The following is a 13,944-nucleotide window of genomic DNA, read 5'->3' on the forward strand; positions in this document are numbered from 1 at the left end:
CTAGCTTTTTTCCCCCCCCCCCCCCTGCTTCTAGCATCTGGCTCACCTGCCTGTCCTTCCCTTTCTTTCCTGCTGTGGGTTTTTCTTTCCGTCTTCATCCCCTTGGCCCAGAATCCTTTTCCCTTTCACTCCCTCCTTCCAATTTGAGCCGGGAACACGAGCGATCGCACGGTCCCCGCAGCCACCACTCCCCTGCCCAATCGATCCTACTGTTTAGCCAGCTCTCTTCCTTCGCCTCACCTTAGTTTTTAGGTTTTGTTTTTCTGCGACATGCACGCTTTTCCAAAGAGCCGCGCACGCGCGGCTGCTCAGTGTTAAATCTTCTGCTCTGCTGCAACTTCCTGTTTCCGGTTGCGTCAGAGCAGAAGATCGAAACTGAACAGCAGCGGGGACTGGGGAGCGCGTGCGGGACCCGGCCTGAGGCCTAATCAGTGTCTGCACCGTACGGCACACCAGGCAACATCTCGCGGCACACTAGTGTGCCGCGGAACAGCAGTTGAAAAACACTGGTTTGGAGAATCATTCCTGGCAGGATAGTCTATTCAGCCAAGCAGTTCTACAAAATCTATTCTCTGCTTATATGCCAACTTCCCTCCAGTCCTTTTGGATATGCCAGGCTGATAGTGGTTGTCCTATAACTGTCAGAGGCATGATCCTGGCATCTTGGGAGTCCCCCATGTGAGAATATATGCCTGCTGTCCTTAGATAACACCTGCTACAGGTCCTTAGATAACACCTGCTACTATGCTTTATCTGAGGACAAGCAGGCATATTCTCACCACCCTCCCACTTTCCCTGATTGGTGGCTTAGCTTTATTACTGTGAGCTGACATTAGAAACATAGAAGATGACGGCAGAAAAGGGCCACAGCCCATCAAGTCTGCCCACTCCAACAACCCTACCCCCTTGAATTTACCCCCCTAGAGATCCCACATGTGTATCCCATTTCCTTTTAAAATCCGGCATGCTGCTGGCCTGAATCACCTGAAGTGGAAGTTCATTCCAACGATCGACCACCCTTTCGGTGAAGAAGAACTTCCTGGTGTCGCCATGAAATTTCCCACCCCTGATTTTCAGCAGATGTCCTCTTGTGGCCGAGGGACCTTTAAAAAAGAAGATATCATCCTCCACCTCAATACGGCCGGTGATATATTTAAATGTCTCTATCATGTCTCCTCTCTCTCTCTCTACGTTCTTCGAGTGAATATAGCTGCAATTTATTCAGCCTTTCTTCATACGGGAGGTCTTTGAGTCCCGAGACCATCCTGGTGGCCATTCTTTGAACCGACTCAACTCTCAGCACATCTTTTTGGTAATGTGGCCTCCAGAATTGTACACAATATTCCAGATGAGGCCTCACATTGAACAGGAAGGCACCAGTACACACATGGTATAGGCGGTTTTAAAGTGACAGTACACTTTTTGACTAGGTGCTGGGTTTTGTGAATGGGTCATAATCGATGGTCATTTGAATTTTGAGGAACATGTCTCATCTGTGCTTGCTAAAGGTTTTGGGGCATTAAGACAGTTTAGAGCTATTTGAGATTTTTGGGATGAGAAATCGCTACATACTTTGATTCATGCTTTTCCACTATCTAAGATAAATTATGGCAATTTAGTATATGCAGGCATAGGAACAGGACAACTGAAGTGCCTACAAACAGTACAGAATGCCCACTGGTTACCTATCTCACATAGGATAACTTACAAAATTGCCCTTTTGACATTTAAAACTATGCAGACTAATTCCCCAGCTTTTATTGATCGAATATTGATTCCCTATGATCCACCAAGATCTTTAAGATCCATAACCCAATCCAATTTAAATATCCCCTCCTTAAAAATAATTGGTACACGTCGAACCTCTATTTTCTCTGTAACAGCTCCTATGATTTGGAATGCTCTTCCGCTTTATCTAAAAACAGAAAATAATTTAAAAACGTTTAAAAGTAGTTTAAAATGTTTCCTTTTTAAAGATGCTTTTAATTGAAGTTGTTATTTCTTTATTTTTTTTATTTTTTTTTATTTTTTCTCTTTTTTCTTCTTTTCTTTTCTCTTTTCTCTTTTCTCTCCTTCTTTTTTCTCCATTAAGTCCTGCCCTTTTGTTCTTTCCCTTAATGTCTCTCTCATTTACTATAATTATTGTATTTCCTCCCTTTTTCCTTCATGTATCTTTTGTTAGTGCGTCCTTATTTAACCTAGTACGTGTTGTAGTTCGTCTAACAGTTTTGTATTTTCATTTTTTAAAAGTTTGTTTTAATGGTAATTCTGTTTGTTGCAATGTTATTTTATCTAGTGCTTTGTACAACGCTTTGCAGAATCGATAAAGCGTTTAATCAAGAAACTAATTAAACAATAAACAATAATGCTGTGATTCAGTTGCTAGGCCATGCATATATATTCATGATCATGTGACACCTTTTGTATCAGAAATTCCATTGGTTGCCAATGGAATTTAGGATCAAATTTAAGATCTTGATGTTAGCGCATAGAGCATTATCGTTCTACAACCATCATATCTTTCTAACTTGGTGTTATTTTACGCACCAAGGCGTCTATTACGATCTTTGAATGATAAGGTGGCTGTTCCCCATATTTCAAAGGCCCACCTTGCTTCAACTAGAGATTGTGCATTCTTCTGCATAGTTCCATGGCTATGAACAGTTTACCCATAGATTTAAGGATGGAAGAATTGTATATAAACTTTAAAAGACATCTAAAGAACATTTCTTTCAATTGGCTTTTTTAAATTGAAGAAATGAGTTTGGGATTGCAGTCTCTATTTATTTATTCATTCACTTATTTTTAGTAAAAATTTCTTTTGTTGCTATTAATTAGTTAATTTTTATTGATATTTTGACTTATGGAATATTATGTATTTTTCCCTTTTCTATTTTGAATGGAGTTCTTTTCGATATGGTTTTGTATTATGCATTGTAAACCACTTGGATCCTTTTTGGCAATATATGTGGTATATAAGTTTTTAATAAACATATGTGAGAATATGCCTGCTGTCCTTGGATAACACCTACTACAGGTGTGTAACTATGCTTTAATGTCAATACGGCTTTGTTTTTTTTCTTATCTTGCTAATTTTAGGTTTAGGGATGTGCACAGCACAAATATTTCCCCCCCTGCTTTTAAAACGTTTCAATTTGTTTCACATATTTGTGTTAAAAATAAATAAAAATGCATTGACTTAGGGCCTCTTCTATCAAACTGTGCTAGCGGTTTGTAGCATAGTGAGCTGCGCTGAATGGCCCGCGCTGCTCCCGACGCTCATAGAGTTCCTGTGAGCGTCAGGAGCAGTGTGAGCCATTCAGCGGGGGGCTCTGTGCTAAAAATTGCTAGCGCAGTTTGATAGAAGAGACCCTTAATTTGTTGATTCATGTAAGTGTGTGAAATTTTTGTGTACTAGAGGCGTTTCAAGATGGCAGCATGAAGCGCTTCGCGGTCAGGTCTTATTGCGAGTTTTGCTAAAACTTTTCCTGTAAACTATGCTGCATACCAAGAGGAAGTTAGTGGTCAAGACTTTCCCTCAAGCTTAAAGACTGCATTTACCTCCCAGAAGACCATTGAGACCTTCACGGTCAGAGATCGTGCTCTGGAGGATCCCCGGCATTGCCTTGCAAGGAGGGAGACTACGGCATCGGGGTTGGAGGTTACATTTTCACCCCAAGAGAGCAATTCACCACCTCATCCTATGGCCCCTGCGAGTCTGGAGGGGTTTCCTTCGGCGGATAGATTGTGAGCCCACCGGAACAGATAGGGAAAATGCTTGAGTACCTGATTGTAAAAACCGCTTACTTAATCTTGATAGGCGGTATATAAATACCTAAGAAACTTGAAAGGTGGGAACTACAACTAAAGAAAAATATTCTCTTGTGAGTAAAATTGATACTTTTATCAGAAACATTGGCAGGGACAAAAAATAACTAATAATAACTTTATTTGTATATACCCCAATAACAAAACAGTTCTAAGCGGTTTACAATAAAAAAATGAGCTGACAGCCTGTGAAATACAATCAATACAGGCAATAAAAAAAGATGCAAGAAATATATTGTGGTAACAAATTTGTCAAATAGATATGGGTCTTTACAGATTTTCTAAAGGATTGATAGGAAAAGGCTTTAATAACATTTTGCTTCATTTTACCAGTTTGGAATGAGAAAGTTCTATCTAAAAATCTCTTATAAAGGCAACCTTTTAGTAAAGGAAAAGCGAACAAACCAGTTCTGCAAAAATGTCTGGAAGTGTGAGCCAGCTCAAAGTGGTTGCAAAGATATAATATGGGGCCAAACCGGTCAGAGTTTTAAAACAGAAGCAGGCAAACTTAAATTCATTTACCACACAATGTACATTGTTAAAAGAGTAAATGAGAACTTTAAAGGATGTTTCAACATCTATAATTAATGGCAGTCAAAAAAAGATAGACTCCCCAGAAACCAATGAGCAATTATTGAGGAATGAAGATCTTAATATTTCAGCAATTTTGGAATCTTCTCTAACGGAGAACTTTGAAAGATCAACACTGTTGGTTTCATTTGTATTCAAAAAGATGTAAACTTTATTTATGAAATTATATTTTAGAAATACCTGTTCTCTTTTGTAGGAAAAAGATTTGGGTCTACCCAGATGTCACACAGACACAAAATATTAGAACATTTTTGGATGAGACAAGAAGTGTTGGCACTGGGTGCAAAATTTTTGTTCACTTATCTTTGTAAATGTCATACAAAATATGAGTTCAAGTTATGTAGATTGCTAATGTAAAGAGTTTAATGGAGCTTAATTCACATTAAAAAGCCTTTTCTTATGTATTGTTTCCTTTTTTTTCTCTCCCTTTAATTTTAGTATGCCTCTCCTTTTTGTAGCAGTCTAAGGAAGAACTTTAAGATTATTTCCTAATGTATATTTCCTTTTTCTTGCTATCATTTGGTTCTGTATTGCTTGAACAAGTATGTACTTGTGAGATTGTTTTGAAAATTGCAATAAAGTGTGCTCGAAATTTAAGACACTACTAAATGCACATTCCTAATATACATTAATACATGATTATTTTAGTTTAAAGATTTTTACAAGTTGTCACACAGTATTCATTTTAAGAGGATATATTGTTTTCTTCCATCCCTGTAAGCTTCAAAAGCCCCTTTTTTTCCTCCTTAGTCGTCGAGATGACATGGAGTCTCTAGGATATGTTTTGATGTATTTCAACAGAACCAGCCTTCCCTGGCAAGGACTGAAGGTATGTCATGTGCTGAATATACTGTAGGAACTTTTGTATGGCTTAAATTTTGTTTCCCAATAACTTTGACTGCAGCCTAAAGTTTATTCTAGAAATTGCTTCCCCTTGATCAGTTTTGGGACCATAGATGGTAGGATTGATCAAAAAATGTTCAAAATTAGTTCCTTCTTGCTGTAAACTGCCTTGAACTAATGGTTTGGTGGTATATAAGAATAAAAATTATTATTGCGTCTTGTCTTAAGTAACCAACATAAAGGCTTGTCTGATGTGCAAGCAACGATATAAAAAGAGCAGATTATAAAGGGATGATCTCAAACCAGGTAATCTTCTAGAGAATAGAGAATGATACAGGGACAAATTTTTCCCCATCCTTGCGGGAAATCATTTTCTGTCCCTTAGAGTTCTTTTCTTGTCCCTGCCCCATTCCTGCAAGCTCCATCCTTAGCTACACAAACCTCAAACACTTTAAAATCATAAGTGTTTGAGGCTTGTGCAGTAAGGCTGAACTTAAAGGAATAGGACAGCAACAAAACTTGCAGTGACGGTATGGGAAAATTGAGTTCCGACCCTTAAAACACTTAAAATAAAATAAACTTGCATACATGTTCATTAAAAAAACAAACATAAACTGGAGTTCCCTGTCATCAGTCATCAGTGAACAAATCCAGACACATGGGTTAAGTCTACCCACCAGCAGATGGAAATAGAGCCCCAGTTTGTGATATGTGATTTAGGATGGCATGCTCCTTGGTCATTCGGCATTCTCTATCTCCAGCAGGTGGATGGATGGCTTCTCCATGCTCATGTTTTTGTTTTTTGATTTGGTTGACCTTGAGGATTTAAACTAGTTTGGTGCATAGTGGAGGATAGACATGGTGGGGCCAGGTCAATATATTCATCCCTCCCTTTCTCTTGCTTGCTGCCTACTCTGCAATTCCTCTTCACAAAACCAAGAAAAAAAATAAATAAAAACACTCACAGAGAAGGAGCAGGCTCTTGCAGAGACAGTCTGGATATTTTTTTCACGGTACTCGTGAGTATACCTTAAAAAAACAAAAAACCCCACATTGTGCAAGGGCTTGGGAGGAATTTCCAGCCAACCTTAGTGCTAACACTTTTGCTTAGCCTGTGGCTCATCTTTCCTGCTGGAGGGGGGAGAAAGAGGGAAGTTTCTTTGCTGCATCAGACCATTGCTTTAGTATTTCCCCATGTCAGCTTACTTGGCAAAGCACTGTGACAAGCGGCAAATTTCATCTGGTCAATGTTGTTCCTGTGCGCTGGAATTTCTTCCGGGTGGTTGGGGGGATGGCTGTCGTGGCACAGAGTTATCCCTGGAGTGACTTGCAAGTCAGATTTCCCTCTTTGACTCGGATGGCATTTCTTGCACAAAGGCTTGTCAAGTGGAGATGCTGGGCTTCTGGCTTTGTAGAAAGGACTGGAGAATATGCAGCCCTTCTCCCCTGAATATTTTGTTACTGCATCAGGCTTTTCTCCACCAGATCAGTCATCTGGGCAGCTGCTGAGGGGATGGCTTCTGCTCTTGGACTTTTGACTGCTGCCTCCCCTTCTACAGGGGGCTCAGTCCACCCTGCCTGCTTCCCCTGCAGAGTATGCTGCCAAGCATAGGAGATTACAGGAAGCTGAGTCTGCTGCCTCCCTAATCCCATTTTAAGGCGCAGAGTTGTGTGTTTTTTGGAGGTTGTTTTGGTGGTGGTTGTTTTTCCCCAATCTTAGTTTCTCTGTTGGAGGAGTTGGAAGAGGATGATCTGCTGCTGGATCTGGCAGACAATCCCATGGCAGTTTGCATGTCCTACAAGGAGTTGCCATTCATCCTCCGCCCGACGCCGATCAAGCAGGAGGGCTCTGCTTTTTCTCTTCAGAGCCCCTGCTTCCACCAGCCACCGGGGATCGCCGAAAGCCTGTTTAGCTTTCAAGATCCTACATGGCATCCTCCCTCCCGTTATCCCTCTCTTCTGGAACTTCTCTAATCCTAATTCCACTAGATCCTCCCAAAAACTGAAACTATCATTCCCCTCTGCAAAAGGTATATCCCGCGTAGGAAAACTAGGAACATCTCTCCCCTTTAGAACCACAGAACTCTGGAACAACCTCACATCCCCGCTCAGAATTTCAAACTCCCTCCAGTCCTTCCGCAAACACCTGAAAACTTGGCTCTTTTCAAAAATCTAACACCTCCCGCTCTTTGGTACCCTGTCCCTCTTTATCTTCCTAGCACCTTTCCTATAACCCTTCATTGTAGCTCCTTTTCAACCTAACCCTGTAAACCGTGACGAGCTCTACGCTTGTGGAGATGGCGCGGTATACAAACCTAAAGTTTAGTTTAGTTTATAAATGCTACGCTGTCTACTGTGCTACATTCTCATACTATGCCCACTAAACAATATTTGCCATCCCATGTTTACCGTGCTAGGTTCTACCTTGTTACATATCATACTATCATGTCATACTTGGTTAGCCACACTTATATACTATATCTCCCATGCTATGTTTGCCATGCCATGTTTTGTATATATAATACTAGATTTGCCATGCTATGCTTCTATATCTAATATAATAAAACGGTAAGCCGCGCATGCGCACTTCCTAAGCGTGCATCCGTTTTCCGTGAGCTGTAGCTAGGAAGTGTGCATGCGCAACTCACCCCCTGCCCTCTCCGTCGCCTCCCGGCTCCAGCGGCTTGACAGTTTTCAAAGAGGCGGAACCACCAGCCGTTAAAGCTCCTGGCGCTGACTCCCGACGGTGGAGAAGAGGCAAGGTAGAAGAAGATTTCTGCTGCCCGGCACCCGAGTCCTTTGCCGCCCCACTCCCTTCCCTTACCGCGGCCCCGACTGGCGATTTAAGCAGCGTGTCCAGCAGTCTTCACACGCTGCTTCGGGCCCTTCTACTGCCCTGATTTGCTCTGGACGTGCCAGAGTTAATCAGGCCAGTAGAAGGACCCGAAGCAGTGTGTGAAGACTCCTGGACACGCTGCTTGAATCGCCATGTGTAGTCGGACCCGCGGGAAGGGAAGGGGGGGCGGCAAAGGACTCGGGCCCGCGTTTGTAGTCGCGACTGTGGGACTGTGGGGGGTAGAGGAAACAATAATGCTGCTGCACAGGGAACTGGTGTGGGGGGAGAGAAATGGAAGGGGGAGGGAATGCTGCTTTGGACAAACAGACAGAGGGAGGAAGGGAGACAGAAAGACACAGGGGCAGGTGTACAGGGAACAGACACAGGTGCAGGGAGATATACAGAAAGACAAACAAAGGGGGCCAGGGACAGAGACAGACAGAAAGAAAGACAGCGGGAGTCGCTTCAGGAGGGGTGCGGGATGCCGCAGAGGGACCTTTTCCAATGGGTGCAACTGGGCAGCTGTCGGGAACCTCTGATCAGGGGCAGAGCAAGGTAACTGTATCATAGGGATAAGAAGGAGGAGGGGGGGAGAAAAAGGAAGGGACGCCTACTGCTGGATAGGGGGAGAAGGAAAGAGGTGCTGATGGACAGGGGGTGGGTGAAGAAAAAGGAACGGAGACCTAATGTTGGACAGGGGGAGAAGGAAGGTGCTGCTGGACAGGGGGGAGGTAAAACAAAGGGAGATGGGCTGCTGCTGCATAAGGAGAGCTGTGAAGGGGTGGTGGTGGACACAGGGAAGGTAAAAGGAAGGGAGAATGGACAGGGGGAGCAGGCAAGGGGTGGTGATGGACAGCCAAGGAAAAAGAAAGACAGAAAGCAGCTAAGGGGAGAGAGAGAAAAAAAGAAATAAAGAGAGGCACACACACACATATATTCTAGCACCCGTTAATGTAACGGGCTATAAGACTAGTAATAATAATAACTTTATTATTTTATACTGCCATAACCAAAAGTTCTAGGCTAGGTTTGCCATGCTATGCTTGTATATACAGTGCTCATGTCTCGCCATACCATGTTAAGTTATACCATGCTTTGTTTGCCATCTCTATCAGTGTCCTGTTATACCATGTTTGCCAACACAATGTATGAAAACAATATAAATATGTATGTAAACTTGTAACCCGTTCCAAGCTCCCCTTGGAGGATGGGAATATGAAACCAAATAAATGAGATTGTGGATCTGCTGTTAGTGATCTGTAACCTATAGCTAAAATCATCTGTAGTACCAGAAGATTGGAGGGTGGCTAATGTTATGTCAATTTTTTAAAAGGGTCCCAGGGGTGATCAGGAAATTAGACTGGTGAGCCTGACTTCTAGATCATGGATCCAAGTTTATTTACAGTTTGATATACCGACCATCAAACAAATATCTGGATGGTTTACAATTGCTAAAATTGAAGTTTTAAAAATAAAAAAGTAAAATGGGGCAATATAATGAGGACAAAGATATGGACAAAATTGATACAGAAGGTACTGGGGAGGGGGAAGATTAAAAATTACATCTGAATTTATCTGCTGTGACTAAGGGAAAGAAAATGATCAGTTAAGAGATTTTCCCTTCCTGTGGGACTGGTAAATACTTTAATCAAGGCAACAGCTGTCACATTAGACTCACTATGGGATGTCATGTACACCCTTAACTTTTCTTTGATACAGGTGACTTCTAAGTATTCCTCAGATGTAAACTTGGTGACGGGGACTTTAAACATCCAGGCCCAAATTCTAGAGCAGCAGTCAAAATGGGATACTTAGAAAACAAGGTATCTGAATTACAAGATCTTTGTGTGATATTGGTTAAAGATAAGCTATGTGTCCAGAAAGATGGAATATATGGAAAATTAAGTCAGGAAAAACATTAAGTTTCCTGAACATCCCAAGCAGTATATAGGTATGAACAGCAGCCTGCAGGTAGAGGCTTAAACATACAAATGTCAAAAGGTAAAAAAATAGCCTATTACAGTAACTTACAAAAATGTGCATTTTAGCACAAGTTTGTCCCTTAGTATGCAAGGACATTGAAGTTGTTGGGAAAGAGGGGGGGGGGGGAGAGAAACTGGCAGAAGGAAAGAAACGCACACTTCTAATTTAAAAAAACCAAAACAATAAAAAAACATACTATATAGTCAAGGTCGGACCACCAATCTGCTTTTCCTGAGCTCAGTCTGGTTCCCTTACTTGTCTGATCTTGGCCACCTCTGCTCCTCACATGTGTGCATGCCTGACTGTCACTACCACCCTGACTCTCTGCTGCTCAGTTGCTTGCCTCCTGGTCCTTGCCTTCTCTGCTGATGTTACAGTGGAGAAGGCTAATTAGGCCCTCTTTTGATGTCAAGAGTTTGCCATTCTGAAGGAGGATAAAAAGGAGGAGGGAGTATGTACGCATGGCCAGTGCCAGTGCTGTAGGAGGTAAGTGATGTGAGGAGTCACAATACTTGGGAAGTTTATTTTCCCCTGTGTGATCAAAGCTTTTTTCCGCTCCCATGAAGCAGTATAAAGCTTTGCTCCTGTGGTAAACTGGTCTGATTTTTACCCATTTCTATGGTTTTACTGCAGGAATGGGGTCATGTTGTCACTGGAACAAGAGAATGTGATGTGTCCAATAGGACAGCACTAAAAATGAGCAAAATCTACTAAAAACATGGTTTTCTACTAGAAATCTAGAAAGCAGCCTTCTTAGGAGCAACCTACTCATAACTGTGCACAAGCTACATGACTCTACTATCTACTGGAGAAACCTACTGAGAAACTGAAGGTAGCACCAGCCCCTTGTAAAGGGAGTAAAGTTATCTGAGGTTTCTTCTGTCATCTGCTGGCAGGGGGACATAGCCCATTTGCCTAAGGAAAAAAGTAATCTTATACTCTAAGTGTGACCAATAATTTATACCAGCTGTAATATTTTTCTTCTGAGCCTCAGTGCCACCACTTAACCACTCAATAGACTTTCATAGCAGTGAGCTTTGTGTCGGATCTTCATTGGTTCAATATTTTGATTTAATACTTTTACTTTAGTTTTGTGCTCTCCAATAAAGAAGCTTTCATATTAATCTTTAATTCTTAGTTCTTAATTATTTTTTCAATATAAATATATAAATGCTTTATATTTTGATAAATAACTTATCTTAAAGGAATTTTTTCTTCCATGCTTTAGGCTTGGCCTAGGAGGGTATCCCAAGAAATCTGTCAGACAAGCTTTTATGAGAACAAGGTTTGCCCAAATAGATTTGTTATTACAAGAGAATTCTAGCTCTAAAGAGGGGTCTGATAGATTGACATGTGTTTTACCCTATTCACAAGCAGCAAACAAACTAGTGGCTATAGTGAAAGGATTTTGGTATATGATGCAATTACATCCTCCAGTACAATAATTTCCTTTAATAGCATATAGTCGTGGAAAAACTCTAGAGCAGATGTTCAATTTTCAAAAATTTGATAATATGACTGAAATGACAGGACGATGCCATAGCAAATGTGAGAGGTGCCAATGGTGCATGTGTACTATAGAAGGCTCAGAATGGATGATACCAGGGAAGAACTACACAGTGAGGTCTAAGGCAAATACGGATTGCAATAGTAAGCAAGTGATTTTATGCTATATTATGCCTTTGTGGTCTGGTTTATATTGGGAGAATTACTGTTGTTGGCCAATAAAACTCAGGCTCAATGAGCATAAATCCTGTATTCTAGCAGAAAATTTACAAGCTGCTATGGTTCAACACTGGGTTCAAAAGGGTCATCCAACAGAAGGGTTGAGATGGCACATTGTTGATCATTTAATAGAAGGGAAGGTGGGTGGTAATTTAGAATGTGTATTGAACTTTAAAGAGCAGAGGTGGATATATCGATTGGCCACAGTAGAGCCCAACGGGTTAAATGCTGAGGTAGAGTGGGGTTCATTGAATGGATAAGCTCTAGCCAATAGTGAGCAGGGAAAGTCAGCTGTTAGTTTGAAATTTACATACGTCACAAAAGACACCACTGCCATCTTACTCTAAAAAAAAAAAAAAATACCTAGTGGGTGTGATATCGGCGGCAGCGGTAAGATTTACACTTTATTAAGTCCAGCGTACAGTTGCAATATTTGTGCTTAGTGATACTACTAAGTAATGATACAGGATAAATTACTGATCCTGTTTTTTGTTATCTGTAGGGAGGACCCTTGATAGAGCTTAACGTGACACATGTTGGGGTCCAGCCCTCCCAGGCCAAGCCTAAAGCACGGAAGAGAAAATTCCTTTGAGCTAAGTTATTTAAATGATTTCAAAATATAAAGCATTTATATATTTATATTTGAAAAAGAATTAAGAACTAAGAAGTAAGGATTATGAAAGCTTCTTTTTTGGAGAGCACAAAAGTAAAAGTATTAAATTAAAATATTGAGGCAATGAAGATCTGACAGCTCACTGCTGTGAAGTCTATTGAGCGGCGAGGCTCAGAAGAAAAACATTACAGCTGGCATAAGTTACTGGTTACACTTAAGAGTCTAAGATTATTGATAGGACTGATGATTCTCTAAGTAAATAAGTATAGTTGATTTAGAAAAATTCATTTTAAGAGTTGAACAGTGTGTAAGAAAAAAAGTAGGTAGAAGTACTTTTGATGCAGAAAGAAATGGGACAGGAGAACATACAGTACCAGTAAGAGAGAACTGCATCCTAATTAAATTAAAAACTGGCTAAAGATGTGAAGGTGAGTGGCAAGGGCAATTTAAGGAAATGTTTTGCATTTGGCTTTAGCTCACACCTTTCAGCAATAGGTTAAGGTAAGTTATCTGTAAATGGAGAGCAACTATGATGGAACAAAGTACAGTACTTTACAATTAAATGTGCATTTATTTTATCCATTAAATTCAGCGATATTTTCACTTTATTGCAAATTACTGCACTGCTCACATAGAGAACTGTCATACTTAGAGCAAATCATCAAGCTATCCTGACTCATTCTTTGAATGTGGGATTATGGAGGTTACATTTAGTGAAGTCAGTTTCCCTGACACTGTTATAAAATTTGCTATACTGGGTAAGACAGAGAAGCTAAAAATTAATGGTTCTCCATGTTCCACAGGCTGCAACAAAGAAGCAAAAGTATGAGAAGATTAGTGAAAAGAAGATGTCCACTCCTGTTGAAATCTTGTGTAAAGTAAGAACACACAATGTACAAATTTTACACACTTGTAATTTTTTGATGACTAATCCTCAAAACTTTGCCATCCTATTGTAAAAACTAGAGTATATCACTCATACACCATGGTTTTGGGTGATTTCAACCTTCAGTATGATGAGGTTGGTATGGTGGAACATGTTACTGATTTTGATTTACTAATGTCTAGCTTAGGCTGGGAGCAGTTAATATTAGAGGAAACACATGTAGGGGAGTCGTATTGGATCTGATTTTTGTACAGAAGGGTCATTCATTTGACATTCATTTATAACCAGTTGTATCTGTCCCTTGGATGGATCATAAGTATATATATATATATATATATTTTTTTTTTTTAAATCTTTATTCATTTTCAAAAAGTACAAGTGTACAACAATCATTCATAAATATCTTAATTAATCACTTGACATTCTTATTTGTAACATTCCAAATAAATAATTATATAAGAAGCCCACCTCTCCCACCCATATACAAATAAATAACAATTATCAATTATTATCCTTCATAATCCCACCCCCTTATCTTGTCCAATATTTAGGTGTTTAAGATGTCTGATCACCAGAATAAATCATCAATGGCCCCCAAATCTTTTTAAACTTATTATAATTGCCTTGTTGTAGAGCAAA

The 13,944-nt window shown here is 40.4% G+C and overlaps 1 protein-coding gene across 4 annotated transcripts in view; it reads left to right on the forward strand.

The window, feature by feature from the left end:
* CSNK1A1 (casein kinase 1 alpha 1) overlaps positions 1–13,944 on the forward strand; it is a 108,399-nt gene that overhangs the window by 71,069 nt on the left and 23,386 nt on the right. For all 4 annotated transcript variants that reach the window (XM_033927518.1, XM_033927519.1, XM_033927520.1 and 1 more), the window contains 2 exons: positions 5,170–5,248; positions 13,223–13,297. In XM_033927518.1, the coding sequence (XP_033783409.1) occupies positions 5,170–5,248; positions 13,223–13,297 (154 nt within the window). The remainder of the gene's footprint in view (positions 1–5,169; positions 5,249–13,222; positions 13,298–13,944) is intronic.

This window comes from Geotrypetes seraphini, chromosome 18, assembly GCF_902459505.1.
Source record: "Geotrypetes seraphini chromosome 18, aGeoSer1.1, whole genome shotgun sequence".
NCBI classification, from domain to species: Eukaryota; Metazoa; Chordata; class Amphibia; order Gymnophiona; family Dermophiidae; genus Geotrypetes; species Geotrypetes seraphini.